The following is a 16898-nucleotide window of genomic DNA, read 5'->3' as shown; positions in this document are numbered from 1 at the left end:
TACAGCACAACCTTATGCGTGTTTACACAGAAGTCCTACTAAGTTCAGTGAGATTTACTTCCTAGTGTGTTTAAGACTGCAATTTTAAAGACAACCCCCTGCTCCCTCCCTCCCAAGAAGTAGGTTTTACAGAGGGGTAGAATACAGATTTTTTTTAAAAAACTTGTATAATCTCTACAACATCACCAAAAGTACAGAATATGCATGGATCAGCATTTGTTATAAGAAAAATATTTGTATTATAGCAGTTTTCAGAGCCTCCCTTTCCGTTTTGAAATCAATCCTGTTCTATCCTGAACAGCAGGACCAGACTAAACAGCTGTGGAAACATAGTATAACATCATAGGCTGATGCTTATCACTATCCAAATTTATTTAACAGATAAAAAAGAATGAACAGCATGCTTCCTTTGCATTTTCATCCACCCTAGAATAGGCCAGAAGAATTTCTAGCAATATAGTAGTGTTACCACACATCTAAATTCAAGTGAAATACTTTTTGTTGAGCTGAGATTGCTACATATTCAGAACGGCTTTTAGCTTGTCAAGCTGACTTTTACCTGTCAAGAGCAGCCTGTACTGGGGGATCCTCTGAACTGGCTTGAGCAAGTAGTGCTTTAGTGCCAAGCTCGCACAGCGAGGACTCATCTGAAAAACAAACCACCCGGAATTCTAAAACATCAACTAACATTCCTTTAAAATAACTTATCTCAGCTCAACAGTTTACTGCTGCTACTGTACGCTGGAAAAGTAAGTTCTTAATTGGTTTTTATATCACCAGAAGAAGACCAGAGATAGACTTGAATTTAGAAACCTCCTTTGATGTAAGATTTATCTAGCATGTCAGCTTGCTATAGGCAGTATCCAACCATGTTGCTGCCACCAATGATGATGTGTTAGTGTAAGTGACCTTTAGGGCAATACCAATAGGTGACAGGAAAATGCTGTCGCACCAGCATATGCAATGACATAAGTGGAGCAATGTGGTGCCCTAGATCCTTTCTTTGATGCCCACTGGGACATCCTATTTCTCCCAATTGTTATTTTAAAAATATTTTTATAATTTCTTACTGGCAGCTTGGTTTGCTTCAAAGAGATATGGGAGCCTTTAGCTGCTGCCCTCTTAATTTCCCATGAATCCCTCTGGGCAGGTTACGTGTCCTTTGTGACTAGTCGTGCCCACTCATGGCAGCCATTTTATGGCTGTGCCCAGGACAGTTTCTCAAATTTCCAAATGTTCCCACAGGCCCAAAAAGTTGCCTACCCCTACATTAGTGGCTTCATTGTTTTGAAAGTTTACTCCTCAACCCTGTCCATCTCCATATAAGCCAAGTATATCATGAAAACAGCTCTTTTCCAGGAAGCCTTCCTTGGTTAACCAGCTTTGGTTTTATTAGCGCTCTGTTTTTTAAAGAATAATTTTAATATATTTTTAAAAAATGTTTTGTTCAGTTTATCTCTTGTTGTTCACTGCTCCAGAATCTGTTTAGATGGGAAGTGGTGTACAAATGTTGTAAATAAATAAATACATATCATTACTTCTACTTTTGTGCCACATACTAGGCAGGCAGCTGCAAAAGGTTACAGCAAATAACAATTTTCAGTTTAACAAATCTAAGACACTCAAATCTAGACACAGTAAACTAGGCAAATCATAAGTAAAGAGACATGAAGACATGATACTTTGAGTTTGCATTATGGTCCAAACAAAAACAGTTTTACCCAAGGGAGATGGCCTGCCTCTAACATTCCACCCATTTAAAATTGCCTGAAAATTATTTTCTTGTGGACATAGGACTTGCATAAATCACAGGATCCTAGAGCTGGACAAGGATTTATAGGCCATCTAGTCCAGTTCCTTGTTTGATGGAGGCTGAGGGGATTACAGGCTTGCTAATAAAGGAAAATGACCTCTTATTTTTACATTTGTCAGTGTATCCATGTATAGTTATTGAAAGGAGTGGCTAAACTGCATCTGATGCAACCCTACTTGCTAGCTGTAAGAACTGGTCTATTGTGACCAACTTTCCTGAAATAAAACTATTTTTGGCCTTAATAGTTGCTTCCCACTTCAGGTTTCCGAGTTCATTAAAAATGAAACATCTAAGAAAACAGAAGTCCCCCTAGCAATGTTCCACAATGCCTATTCTAGGTTATATTGGTGAATTAGACCCTTCTCGCATCAGTTTTCCACGTACTTAAGAGGAAGTCTACAGAACAGAGAAATTTCTGTGTACAAGAGTTGCATATGCTTTATCTGTAGGAGTTTTAAGTGGAGATTTTAAAAAGGAGTTGGTATTTACTCCAATTAAATAACGGTTATATAAATGTTTTTCTTTTAATTTCTTAATAAAGCAAGGTGATTTTTTTGGGGGGATGACAATTTGGCACCCAAAATTAACAATAAAATCTTTTGATCATATAGAGGTTCCATATCTTCCTTATATTTGACGTTTGGAGAATGAGCCATTCATAGTACTTTGTTTCAGTTAGTATGTTAGTTCAAGTGTTTAAAATGCTTCCCTTCCTTTCCACTACTGCATTTCTCTTGGTAACATTATACCAAAAATATACATATTACTTATTCATTAGCAGACAGATATGACATCCAAGTACAATATATATGTTGCTTATCAGATGTTATTAATCTTCATTGCTTAATCCTATAAAATCAATGCAAGCCACTCCTGGGAACGTATAGAATGTCCACTCACATGCATTTTAAAAGGGCACAATATGAGAAAACTATGTGCACTACACCTGATAAGACATGTGCATTTTGTATAACGCAGTCCTTAAACAACTCTTAAGGCAAAAGATACTGTGTGTGGACAGACATGTTTACAAATGTTTAATTACCTCAAAATCTCGAACGATGGCAGCAAACCCAGGATTCTTCTTACATTGCTCATGTAGGAGGGCTACATTCCTATCAAATTCTTTGATGTAAGTGGAATACATTTTTAGGTAAGGTCCTTTTTTCACAAATATATCAGCAATTCTCTGATGGTCAATCCTAGAATTTAACACCGTAAACAATTAGAAACTAAACCTGCAGAATACAGCATGGAGGAAGCATATTTTCCCTCACTTTCAGTTCTCCCTCATAACCTCCTTACCCAGAGGACAAAAGGATCCTGGGAAACAGTGCCACACCCATGACTCTGGATGTGCAATGCTAGACTCTGGCCCTGTAATGTGTTTAGGATTGAACCGGCTTCCAGTTTTGCAACATATTCCAGTATACTGTTATCCAAACAAACATCTTAAATCTACAGGGGGCAACTAGTGTTGTGTGAGCTAAATCTCACCTTTGGACAACCACCACTTCTCAGCATATGCCCTTGTAGCTGATAAGAGGGGCCCTTTTAGAGTCAGCGAACCTTTTCAGGCTTGGCTTCTCAAGAAGAGAAAAATGGCAGAGGTGAGCATTTCCTTCACTTCCCTTTCCATCCCTGCTGGACAACACTAGACTAGGGGGGTGCTTCCACTAGCGATTTACTCCGGGCCAGCTGCATGTTGAGGTCATTAGGAATATATGACGTCGTGGCCATCCAGCAGCCACCCTGGAGCTTATCAGGGAAAAACGGATTTCCTGAGACTGCTAAAGTCCAATTATTTTCCCTAAGTCAGGTTCTCCCCAGAACAGTTGTTGTATGCCCCAACCCTCGCATTTAGCTCAGGTATGCTAGCCCTGCCCAGGGGTGTGCCTTTCACCATAACCCCAGTCAAGGGGTGTTTCCTCCCATTGTGCTGAATGAGGCTTGCCCTCTGAATGCCCACAGAAAATATCAGAGAACACCCTCAATGGACATGGCACAGTGCAATCTTGATTCTCCTTGGTTTGTGTCTGTGTTTACTGCTCTCTTTCCCACAACAAACCCATTAGCGTTTCCTCAGAAGTAACTCCCATTGTGCTGAATGAGGCTTGCCTTTGAATGCCCACATCAGAACTTTCAGAGATCCCCCACAATTGAAATGGCACATTTTAAAGCCCAATTCCTTAAGTGCGATTAAGCGCGATCTCAAGGCTCCAATTCATTGCCTTAGGAAGTAACTACTTCACAGCTTCCGTATAGAGATCCTGTGCATTAAATGGGGGCTGCTTTCCATCTCTTTCCCACAACAAACCCATTAGTGTCTCCTCAGAAGTAACTCCCCTTGTGGTCAATGAGGTCCTGTGGGTTAAAATCGGGGCTGGTTTCCGTCTTTGTGTTCTCCCCACCTCTTTCCCAGCATAAGCATATGTATGTATGTCTACTCAGAAGTAACTCCCATTGTGTTCAATGAGGCTTGCTCCTAAAATGCAGGTGCATCTGGACTTTCAGGGGAAAGGAGAAAGGGGGAGGGGGGAGAGGGGGGAAGCCTCTCTTATTGGTTGAGCAGCCCCTGCCAGTCAGATGACGTTCACTCCAACCCCCACCCCCACCAGGAAGTATGTTCTATGAAGCGATATTTTACAGGTCCAGAGAATCTGCTCATGGAGCCCTGCTCACAGCAAAGCCGATTCCTTTTAAAAAATCCAGTACTCCTCCACTAGCTTCTCCTTCCATTGTCATGGAAATATGGCCTAGGAGCCAAGCTAGTTGTGATGTTTTTCACATCATTTGGCCTTGCATGGTTGTTTTTTTCTTTAAACAAACAGCTGGTGTAGAGGTTGAGCCAGATCAGGACCTTAAGGGGAAGGGAGGCTTTAATCCTTTGCCCTTCCATGTTCTCCACCTGAATCAGGCCTCCCTGCGCTTGCTATTCGCAATGGAAGAAAACTTGCTATTGGCATCAGTTATTACACACACACACACACACCCCTAAACAACATGAACAACATCATGTCTAGTTTGGCACAAGAGTTTCTAGGCTCATTAAGAACAGATTGCTCATCATTAAGAGAGTAAGGAGGAAGAAGAGAAGGCACTTGGTACCTCTGACCCCTGTTCTCCGACCAAAATGCCAAGCTAGTTAGATTAGTGGCATAAATGAGTGCATAAATGTGTGCATAAACACATCCACACACCTAATGAAAATCTTTGCTTGAAAATAGCCACAATAGCAGACTCTCCACTTCAGAAATCATCTTTGTGGACTAAAAAAGGCACACATTACTAGACGTCTGACTATCTTTAGGATCAATATCCCAGTGTGTCAACCAATTAGTAAGAAGAAATATGTGCCCTGTATATGCATAGTTACCAGTGAGACAGCCGTTCTTCTAATTCTCTCAAGAGGTCCCGATTAAGCTCATACAGCTGAGGTAGGTAGTACAGGATCTGATTCAGGATCCTGTCTTCAATTACTGGCTTTCCAAGCTGCCTGGAAGCATGTGCCACTGAATCCCGGAAATCCTATTATAGTACAAATGGGAAACACACATAACATACACACCCTCTGAGAAACTGGTCTGTAAGCAACAATGCAGCTTACATGACTTCCCTTGTACACATGCAGCAGACCGTTTGGCCAAGAACCCTAGGACTGGACATGCGGCCCAAAGTTAAGTAGACACTTCTGAGCTTTGTAAAAAAAAGAAAAAAAAAAAGAAATTCAGGCAGGGTTGATCCTATGCTTAGCTGAATAGAAAATATAGATTCAGGTTCTGCAACAGTCTATTTCTAGAGCTATATCCTATTTCTCTCTTCGATCTAAAACCTTGGCCCTATCTAGAGTACAAACTTCCACTACAAACTTATATCAGTCTTGCAGCACTGTAACTGTCATGGTTTCCCCCAAAGAATCCTAGGGAGAGAAGTTTGGTGAGAAGTCATTGGTGAGAAGAGATTCCTCCCCCACAGGACGTAGCGATGGCCACCAATCTGGATGGTTTAGAAGGGGATTGGACAAATTCATGGAGGATAAGGCTATCAATGGCTACTAGTCCTGACAGCTATATATTATCTCCAGTATCAGAGGCAGTGAGCCTATGTACACCAGTTACTGGGGAACATGAGTGGGAGGGTGCTATTTCACTCATGTGCTACTTGTGGGTTCCCCACAGGCAGCTGGTTGACCAGTGTGTGAACCAAATGCTGGACTAGATGAACCCTTGGTCTGATCCAGCATGGCTCTTCTTATGTTCACAGAACTACCTTTCTGAGGAACAGAGAATGATTGTTTAACTGGTTTAAGTCCGTAATATGGCTATGCTCCTAGAGTTGTTCCATTTCCACCTACAACCAGTGGAGATGCCTCTATAGCTTTGGAGTGATGAGGAGGACCCAAATAATAGAACTTGCCATCTGTTCTGTCTACATTTCAATGTCTTACCATATAGGCCTACTAGTAAAATGGCTGCAGTGCCATATCCAGGGGATGTATTGAGAGCTATGTCTTGTCAGATGTTTTAAAAGTTCTGAAATCGAATTCTGCTGCTCTGAGGGAATGATAAGCTATTATTATTTATTTGTGGGCACATAGAGCCTCTTCACACATTCCATGGCAGAAAATCCCAATCCTAGCTGTCCTGCCATATGTGTCTGTCTAATGCACACAAACATTTGCAGAGCTGGATGTATTACTGAAATGTACATCCCACTGAAAGGGATTTTTTCATTGCTTAGAACTCCCAACCCTCACACATTTTTACAGGTAATACATGCAATGCGTAAACCAGCTCTCATTCCTGTGTAAATCTAAACGTAGCAACAGGAGGTTGCTTGCCCTCCCAGTTCAATACAAAAATACAGTGCTTGTGTTCACTTTTGCTCCGTTACACAATCTCCCTATTTTGCTAGCAGTTCCAACATCTGCATGCTGGAGACACCAGGGTAGATATAGGGCTAAAAGAAGGTAGCGCATTTCTGGACGGGTTCTTCCCTAACCCAACATCAGAGAGAGAGAAAGTGCTCAAACACGAGCTCCTTACTGCATCTCTCTTTTTTTGTGTTGGGGGCAGGGGACATGCTGTCTCCTTATATGTATTTCACTGGTTAAATTCACTTCTCTCAGCCAAGCAACAGTTATATAGCAAAGTGAAATAAGTATAAATGTACACATGCAAACAAGGCAAAGCAGTTATGTAAATAAGTGCACAGATGTTTGAGATGTAGACTTATATGCCAAGAAAAACACCACACAGTGGGGTGGGGGAGTGAACATTGGCCAGCACTTACCCCACCCCCTTTTTGGGGTGGTTTGCAACCTCTTTTAAGATTACTTGACTTGAATCTGGAATGGGGAGGAGTGCCTTTTGGTATTGCAGACTTAACTGCACTAGTTTTCAATGAAAACAAATGGCTTTATTCATATGGAAATGCAGTGTTTTTACATCTTGGGAGCCAACTGGTGACACAAAACTTAACTAGCTTTTTTACATCCCTGGGGTTTCATGACCTTCAAAGATTGCCTTCATGCAATGAAATAAGTCAAAGAATTACTCTAGCTAATAGAATCCAGATGGAACACAGTAGCTCCAGAGAGCTTTAAGCAAAACATAACATGCAGAACATTAACAAGAACACTTAGAAAAGTGCTAAGGGGGAAAATATGCTGGGAATGTGTGTACTCTTAACTTGCACAAGCCAGATTGGTGTTATCTTGAACGCCCTTATTCATGAATGTAGAACAGTAAAAGGCTAATAATGGTGAGGTCTAGCTCTTTTTGGCTTAAGTCATACAACAATTATTCCTTCTCCTCCATCTCTCTCTCTCTCCCAATACACCCTACCCAGCCCCCCAACAGAAAAGAAGAACAAACGTATGGTTCCTTCTAGGTGAAAAGGAGCTTGTGGGAAGGAGGGCCAGCTGCACCAGGTGGGCTGTGAGCCTGTTTCTGCCCCTGCCAAACAGGTACTTAAGGTGGGGCTGCCAGAGGCAGCACCTCAGGGGAAGCCTCCACTTCGCACTTGGAGACAGCAAGTAGGAGCATATGAAAATCCACCCACCGCCTCTCCAGAGACACCAGCAGCCAGAGATACTAGCAGCAAATAGCAGCAGCAGAGGGCAGCAGCATTAAAGACAAGGAAGAAAGGGGGAAACACAGATTGTATCTGCTCCTTCTTAGCTGCTGCTCTCTTTTATACTGTTTTATATTTTATATCTTAACATTTTAATATGTGCCTGGGAAGACCACTGAGCAACTCAGGGGGTCAGGGAGGTGCCACCATAACTGTGGTCACGGGTAGGGAAAAGTATGGCGCTGGGGGATTAACAGGCCAGCTCAGGAGAAGAGGGGCTAGACACCCTCTTCTTGTTCTTCCCCCAACCTGATGGTTCCTGGTGGCCTTACCAGTTTGCCCTTGGGTCTGGTGGTGCTGCTGCTGAATGCCAGGTCAGTCCAAAATAAAATCTCCCTCATCCATGATGTGATTGTGGATGAGGGGGCTGACCTGGTATGTATTACTGAGACCTGGGTGGGGGAACTGGGAGGGGTTACTCTCTCCCAGCTGTGCCCTCCTGGGTACTCAGGGCAGTACCACCACAGACACAAGGGTTGGGGAGGGGGGGTTGCCGTGGTCTATAGGAATTCAATCCCTCCGTCTAGGCTTCCTGCTCATTCAAGTGCAGATCTTGAGTGTTTGTACCTTGTGTTGGGTACCCAGGACAGATTAGGGATTCTGTTGGTGTACCGCCCACCCCACTGACCATCAGACCCACTGCCTAAGCTGACGGAGGTGGTCTCGGACTTGGTGTTGAGGATCCCTAGGATGATGGTCCTGGGGGATCTCTACTTCTATGCCGAGGCTGCTGTATCCGGATGGGCTCTGGACTTCATAGCCGCCATGACAACCATGGGGCTGTCCCAACATGTCATCAGCCCAACACATATAAAAGGACACACGCTTGATCTGGTTTTCTCGACTGGGCAGGAGGATGGTGATCTGAAAGTGGAGGAATTAACATCTGTCCCTTTGTCATGGTCAGATCACTTCCTGTTGAGGTTTAGACTCTTGGCAGCCTTCCCCCTCTGCAAGGGTGGGGGACCTATTAAAATGGTCCGCCCCCAGAGGCTAATGGATTCCGATGGATTCCAGAGGGCTCTGGGGGATTTTCCTGCTGGTATGGCTGGTGCTCCTATCAAAGCCCAGGTCGCTCTGTGGAATGCAGAGATGACTCGGGCGGTTGACATGATCATGCCCAAGCGCCCTCTCCCGCTGAGCAGAGCCCGGCCAGCTCCTTGGTATACACCTGAGCTGAGGTGAAGCAAGAGGGGAGACGGCTAGAACACAGGTAAGAGCTCACTATCAAGCCTACTCTGTGGCGGTGAGGGTGGCAAAGAGACAGTTCTTTTCCACCAGCATTGCATCTTCTCAGTGTCGTCCAGCAGAGCTTTTCCGAGTGGTTCATGGCCTGTTACATTCTGGGCCAGGGAGAGATACTGTGGAAACCTCGGTTGCACACTGTGACGAGTTTGCATGGCACTTTGTTGCTCGGATTCATCATGAATTGGACACCATGATTAATACAGTTCCATTGGTGGAGGCGTTCAGAGCACTATCTGGTCCAGTTTTATTGGATGAGTTTCAGTTATTGAGGCCTGAGGATGCGGACAAGGTGCTTGGCCAAGTCCGATCGACCACGTGTGTGCTTGACCCTTGCCCTTCATGGCTCCGTGAACTCAGTAGCACAGAGCACTTTTTATCAGCTTAGGCTGGTATACCAGCTACGCCCTTATCTGGACAGAGTTAGCCTAGCTACAGTTATCCAGGCTCTGATAACTTCCAGTCTGGATTACTGCAATGCATTATACATGGGGCTGCCTTTGAAAACGGTCTGGAAACTTCAGCTGGTCCAAAATAGGGCAGCAAGATTGTTAACAGGGACTGGCCTGCGAGCTCATATTACACCAGTACTTTTCCAGCTGCACTGGCTGCCAGTCCATTTCTGGGCCCGATTCAAAGTGATGGTATTAACATTCAAAGCCCTAACGGCTTGGGGCCAGGTTATCTGAAGGATCGCCTCCTCCCATATGTGCCTGCCTGTACCTTAAGATCATCCTCAGCGGCCCTTCTTCGTGAGCCCCTGCCAAAGGAAGTGAGGTGGGTGGCTACTAGGAGGAGGGCTTTTTCTGCTGTGGCACCCCGGCTGTGGAATGAGCTCCCTAGTAAGGTTCGCCTGGCACCTACACTGTATTCTTTCCGGCGACAGGTGAAGACCTTTTTATTTTCCCAGGCATTTTAGCATTCTAGACTTTTAGCTTTGCTGTTTTAAATCTGTATTTTAAATCCCTGCATTGCTGCTAGGCTTTATTCTGATTGTATTGTTATACTGTGGTTTTAATGTTTTGTATATTTTATATTGTTTTATTGTGTGCTCTTTGGTTTTAATTTTTGTGAACCGCCCAGACAGCTTTGGCTATCAGGCGGTATAGAAATTAAATAAATAAATAGATGATGATGATGAAAAAGCATTCTTGAGGCTATGTTGTCTTCCTCCCACAATAGAATGGAGTAAAAGTAGCTTGTAATATGAATAGTTAAGACAGGAAAAGCATGTGCAGTGCTGTTACTTGAAATCAAGTAAAGGTAACATTTAGTCTCAGTTGTTTATGACAACCAGCAAGCCATCATGATAGTAATATGTGCTAAAGCAGGGCTGCAGAACACTTTCATGATGAGGCCCTGGACTGCACCCCACCGGGCCCTCCGCAGCCAGGATGACATTGGTGGGACTGGCCACGCTACTGACATCATCACCCCACCCATTTCAGCATTCTTCATGCTGACAGAGGCGGCAGCATGGCACACAGAAATCAGGGTGCAGGGGAACCCTCCATGGTTATCACCAATCTCTTGTGTTTCTGGAGTGCAAACTGGGAATTGCTCCCTTTTTCTTTCTTGACAGAAAGGCTCAGTACCTTGAAGAGCTGCATGCAATTCAGCCCCACCATTGCATTGCCATGCTGGGAAAAGCCACGCATGTTGAATTTCTCTCAGCTTTCCCACGCAGCTGTTAAAAGGCACAGACTTCATACACCTGGTGAGACGCATTACATGCTCCCAGTGTTACAGCCCCTTATGCTGATTTTCTCTTTTTTGTTATTCACTTATTTTTCATTAAGGATGGAAAGGCTACACTCCATTGTATTTCTTCACACAATGGAGGCCTCCACTTCTGCTGTCCATTAATAGACAATGACCTGGTCTGCACATAGTGCTAACCCATCATTTATTTAACCCAGGGATTGTTGAATTCTGAGTTGTCATGCTGTGCGAACTCAGATGCACTAACAAACCATGGTTTATTAATCATGAACAACCCAGAAAGAGAACCCATGGTGTGTGGTTGGGTTGTGAACTCTGGGTTGTTTAAAACATGGATTGTCATTACGTGTGAACCCAGAACCATGGGTTGTTTTGCCAGGCTACAGAGGCAGCAGGCAAGAGTGGTCAAAAAGCCCAGCCACTCTACATGCCAGTACTACAGCACCACAAAGGCATTTGGGATGCAGAGAAGGTGCGAGCAACGGAGAGGGGAAACAAATAACCCACGAATTGGGAAAACAAATCACAGTTTGTTTAATCATCTGCCAGACAAAGCCTGGGTAGGGCAACAAACCCTGAAGTAATTATGGGTTAAATAAACCATGGATTAGCATTATGTGCGAACCAAGTCATAAACTCCACTGTTCATTACAGGCTGCTTTTGAAATTCTGAGTTTCAGAAGTGGCTTGTAATGTTGTGAAGTTAAGATATGCCATCCTAAATTTTATGCATGTCAAATTCAGTGTATACTTTGTGTCAGTGTTAAAACACACTTCTAATACTTAAACAGAAGATCATTTTTAATATCAGAAATGTTTCCTAACACCAAATCTGAAGTACTTTTACTTTAAAGTAAAAAGCACACCTGTCCATCTTCAGCATCTATTGTCTAGTCACAAAAGATTTTAATATGCATGTATGGCTCCCAGGTGAGTCCCAGGAAAGGCTCAATTACTCTAATAAATTTTAATGGGTTACAGGTGCTGCATTCTTGAATTACAGACTAGTTAGGTGCAGTTTCATGTATTGCCTATTAAAAAATAGTTTTGCATCCACTTGCAAATAGTGCTAAATCACCTCTTGTAGATATTGTCTTTCATCTTTAAAGAAAATACTAATAAAACATTATTACAAAAAAGATGTTCCATCAGAAGTAGATACCAGATGGCATATGATCCATACACCTTTTGTCATACTTCCTAGCTACTGGCCAACTAGGTGAATTACAAGCACAAAGTTATTTACAAAGGAATCCTTTGTTAACCTGGATAGTGAGGTTAACCCATAGTCCAATGAGCGAAGTTCTAATGAAGCCAGTGTCTTGGTTTACATGACCTGGCATTACATGAATGAGCCTTGTGCTCATATGTTCCTTTCTCCCACTGTGCACTCCGTTTTAATCAGTTGCTCCCATGGAAACTACATTTGCCATTACATCACAGTGAGCAAACTGTGCTTTGTACAGTCCCTCCAAACCTGGACTGAAAAGTACAGTTTGATTCTGGTTTGAAATCCTGGTTTGAAGGGATTGCACAAACCACAACCTGCGGTTTCAGAAGTAACAGCAAACTGGCTTCTGTAAAAATTGAAATAACTGATTAAAATAGAACAGAGAAGAGAAGAAGGGCTGGGAGGAGGAAGGAGCATGCAAGCACAAGAGTCATTCACATACTGCCAAATCATTGTTTGATGTAACATGTGACCGAAGCCAATGATCTGTTCTAGAGTAAGGGATTATGGCTTGGATCTCAAGTATAACAAATTTATTTAATACATTATGGTCTATACTTGTCCAATTGCAAAACCATCACCTGTACTGTACTGTTGGTAAAAGCCAGCATTTTCACCAGAATTTGCCAGTCAGACAGGTCTATATTCAGGGAGATGGATATCAAGCAATTTGTAGGGAGGCAAGAAAAAAAAGAAAAGAATGGGGAAAATAAATATGCTGTGTGAGGGATGAAAGGAAAAATATATGTAAAAACCAGAGAGGGGGTGGGCAGGTAACTTTAGTGCCCCAAATCCAAAAAGCTGAATCTGTGCAATTAAAAAAAGCCGCACCAGTTGCCACAATCACTAAATTGCTTTATATTTGGAGAGGTTCATTTTTGTTCTGACTTTAGGGAAGAATGGCTGTGAAATTAAAGGGCCCTGACCTGACAAGCAATCACCAGCGTCTGAACTTTGATTGCCAAAGAAAAAGAAAAACCTGATCAGTCAGGTTCAAGCCTGGCTGCCTAGCAAATTAAGCTCACACACTATCTGTAATACCTGAAAACAATCAGTGGGAAAACTGTATTCCCTTAAAGGCTATTTAAACACGAACACACCCTAATTATTCAAGTCTCACTTTCATATTCCCGCCCCCCTTTGGATGCTTTTCTATGTATACACAAAAAAGCCTAGACATTATAAGAGAAGGCAAGGCAGTAATGAAGAATGAATCTTCCTAAAAAATGACAGCAGAATATGGCTGTAACATCTTCACTGATGAATGGCAATAAGCAGCAATTCCTTTTAATGCAGTATTAAAAGTCACTGTGTCCTTGTTCAGTTACATAACCTCTGTCACAAAACTTCATGGCAGTTCCATGATATTTTCTTTCTCAGCACAACAGGCTATTTATGGCACCTTGATAAGTCAAACTACCATAAACAAATTAAATCTGTGTTACAGCAGTGTTACATTTTCTTAGTATGTGAAGGTTTTCCTGTGTGCACACAAATGAAGAATTTTCAGATGTCAAAAACAAACCACAAAAGAGCACCCTCCTGCTCTACTGCATTCTGACCTAGCTGGGAATGCACGTGCATTCCGGACTGGCAGCCTTGTGCTCAATTTCAGGATTTCCATCTTTCAGTCTAGAGGTCTAGAAGTTTATTGGCCCCAAACAGAGCACATTCTAAGCTCCATAACGATTTGCAACATTTGGTCCAAACTTCTTGCTTGCAGCATTTCAATAGAAAAAATAATGCATCTCAGTTTCTATTAAGAAGAGTTCCAGGAGTTTGGAGTAGTTTATTTTCTAATGGTTCTACCATTAAGGGCAGCCTAAATTAATTTTAAATAAATACAATAGTAAGTGTTTGTAAAGAGGGAACATGAATAACTCCAGTTTAATACAATTTCTGTTAAAAATGTAAATTATTAACTTTTAAGTAAACATAACATGAACAAAGTTAATACTTACAATGTGTAAGAGCTTTAGCACATCTACAAACCTATTACAAAAAGAACAAAAATGCATTATCTCAGCTGCACAGGAAAAATATACATACATGCCTAAATGAATTATTTAACTCTACACAGATACTTACACTTTCTCTGAGCTCATGATTTCTTTAGCAATATGGTAAACCTTTGTTTTCTTCCCAACTGCTTTAATCTGAAAATTGGGGAAAAAAACTTAACAGAAAGTAAACATGCTGTGTGTGTGTGAGAGGAGAGCTGTTTTTTAAAGAAAGCAATAGCCCTAAATCCTAGGTTCCTATATATAAACATTCTGCTAGAATAATATTGCATATTTCTCTATAGCAGCCTTCCCCAACCTGGTGACCTCCAGATGTTGCAGACTACCTGACCATTAGCCATGCTATCTTGGAACAAGAAAGTTCAGGATTCAATACAACCTTATTTACTGTTGGAGCCTATTTCACTGGTATTAGTTTATGTTTATAGGTCTTCATTATTATTTTTTAAAAAGAAAAAATTCTTTACTTAAATATACAATTTGTATCCCCCAAGAACTGTGCTACAATACTGTACGGACAACTCCAGATGTTCAAAAGTCATGAGTCAGATCAGCTGAACTAGCTTTCCCTTTGTACATTCTTACTGGAACAAGCATAACTTGGCCTGGTTCTATAATAAAATTATATCCAGTATACAAAAAAAGTTCAGTTAATTGTCAATTGCCTCCATTTCTACTTATTCAGGAAAGCAGCAGAACCTGCTTTTAAAACAGCATCTGCTATCCATTGAAAGAAATGGAGCCAGAATAATGTTTTATCTTAGTTCTCCAAGTATGGCTCGCTATTGAGAACATGCCTGTTTGGCAGTGGAGACAAACAGCACTCACTTCAACAAATCTTTTTTAAGCCAAGACTATCTGGGATATAATGTTACAAATGATTTTCTTGCATGTTGTTTCGCATTTAAAATCAGGTAATAGAAGAATTGGATAGCTAACCATAATTAATATTTGCTGTATACACTACAGTTATAATGGCTACCTGTTGGTTTGGGACCACGTTATCCGAAGCTCCACCTACAATCATATGTACCTGTCTGGGATTTAAGATTGGATTGAGGCCTTTTTCTCTGATCCACCAGTGAAAGCTGTTAGACTGGCAAGTACCAGAGACAGGGCCTTTTTGGTGGTGGCCCTGTATCTTTGGAATACCCTCCCTAGGGAAATACATATGGTCCCCTCTGTTGGCCTTTCCAAAAGCCCTAAACACTTTTTTTGTTTCAGTCCACATTTGAATATATAACAACTTAAAAAAAAAAATTTATCTCATTTCCATCTAACGATCCTAGGGAGACTCTAGAACTCTTGTATCAATGTCTGGAGGCAGTTTTGGGATGAATGAGGGAAAACAAGCAGAGACTTAATCCAGACAAGACAGAAGTACCGTGAGTAGGGAAATCAATCTCAATAGAAGAATACATCTGGTCTTAGATTGGGCTGCACTCCTCCTAAAGGATCTAGTGTGCAGTTTGGGAGTGCTCCTAGACTCAGCACTAACTGGAGAAGCTCAGGTTGCAGCCAGGAGTACTTTTTGCCAGCTTAGATTGGTACACCAGCTGCATCCTATGTGTAGAGGACTGATCTTGCCTCAGTTATTCGTGTTTTGGTGATATTCAGGCTTGACTACTGTAACACACTCTACATGGGGTTTGCCTTTAAAGACTTTTAAAACTTCAGGTGGTGCAAAATGCACCTACCCAGATACTGGTGGGGGCTGGGGGGCTGGCTTATACAACACTGATACTGCACTAGCTGCGTTGGTTTAACATTTAAAAACTTAAAAAGTATGGACCCAAATTACTTAAAGGACCACCTTCACCAATACCAGCCAAAAAGCCAATACACAGATAATAAGCAAAACTAGCTAGCCATCTATACTTGATTTGTAGTTCCTCTGCAGCCGCAGAACGTTTTTGCAGTCAAGGAAGAAGCTGATTGTTAGGAAATTTGATCCCCCACTGTCCCCAATGTATGACAGGCTAGCTGCAGCCAGAAAAAGAAAAGATGCTTGCCCATTAGTCTCAAGTTCCATGTATACTGAAAAATACAAGGAGCTCTGCAATGAAACTCAATTATCCCATTTGACTTTGCAGGGATGTCCCATGCACATTATATTTTTAAAATGACCGTGCATCACAAAGTTCTAGCAGTTGAATTTCCTGTCACTGGTAATTTTCAGAAATTACTGGCAATTACTGAAGGCTTTGCAGGACAACAGCCAGGAAGACCTAATAGGACTGTGGCTTGGATGGAGACAAAAACACAAGCATACCTCTTATAGATAAATGCTACTTTGCACAGTTAATATTGTGATGATTTTACTGCTGACAGATTTATCTACTGTTTAACTTTTTGTTGTTGTTTAACTTTTTGTTGCTGGTTTTTAGTTTTTATCGTATTTTTCTTATTGTTATGACTCACTCTGAGAATATATCACAGGGTGGCATAGAAATAGACTAATAAATAAATATTGGTATGTCAAATTAATGCTACAAACACACACACACACACACACACACACCCCTACCTGCTTGTTTTCTTGTGTATCAAGCTCCCCTTTGCTGGAGTCTGAATTGGTATCATCATCTTCATCAGAGCTGTTCATATCTCTCAGCAACATCTCATCATCCGAATGTACATCTTCCAGCACAAAAGCAGAACCATCAAGTTCTTCCACTGAGGACCTACAGAACAAAAGTGCTACATAATATAAGCATAGTTCCACTTAATT

At 41.9% G+C, this 16898-nt stretch overlaps 1 protein-coding gene across 3 annotated transcripts in view; it reads right to left on the bottom strand.

Moving 5' to 3' along the window:
* FGD6 (FYVE, RhoGEF and PH domain containing 6) overlaps nucleotides 1–16898 on the bottom strand; it is an 82858-nt gene that overhangs the window by 30003 nt on the left and 35957 nt on the right. For all 3 annotated transcript variants that reach the window (XM_084810257.1, XM_084810259.1, XM_084810258.1), the window contains exons 3-8: nucleotides 16695–16851; nucleotides 14235–14302; nucleotides 14108–14138; nucleotides 5190–5341; nucleotides 2859–3015; nucleotides 560–647 (exon numbers count right to left, since the gene is read on the bottom strand). In XM_084810257.1, coding sequence (XP_084666383.1) covers nucleotides 560–647; nucleotides 2859–3015; nucleotides 5190–5341; nucleotides 14108–14138; nucleotides 14235–14302; nucleotides 16695–16851 — 653 coding nt within the window. The remainder of the gene's footprint in view (nucleotides 1–559; nucleotides 648–2858; nucleotides 3016–5189; nucleotides 5342–14107; nucleotides 14139–14234; nucleotides 14303–16694; nucleotides 16852–16898) is intronic.

This window comes from Heloderma suspectum, chromosome 7, assembly GCF_057233095.1.
Source record: "Heloderma suspectum isolate Gila_16-S chromosome 7, 16-S_ref, whole genome shotgun sequence".
Classification (NCBI taxonomy): Eukaryota; Metazoa; Chordata; class Lepidosauria; order Squamata; family Helodermatidae; genus Heloderma; species Heloderma suspectum.
The sequence above is the reverse complement of the archived record's forward strand: the minus strand, read 5'-3'. Positions and strand labels throughout refer to the sequence as shown.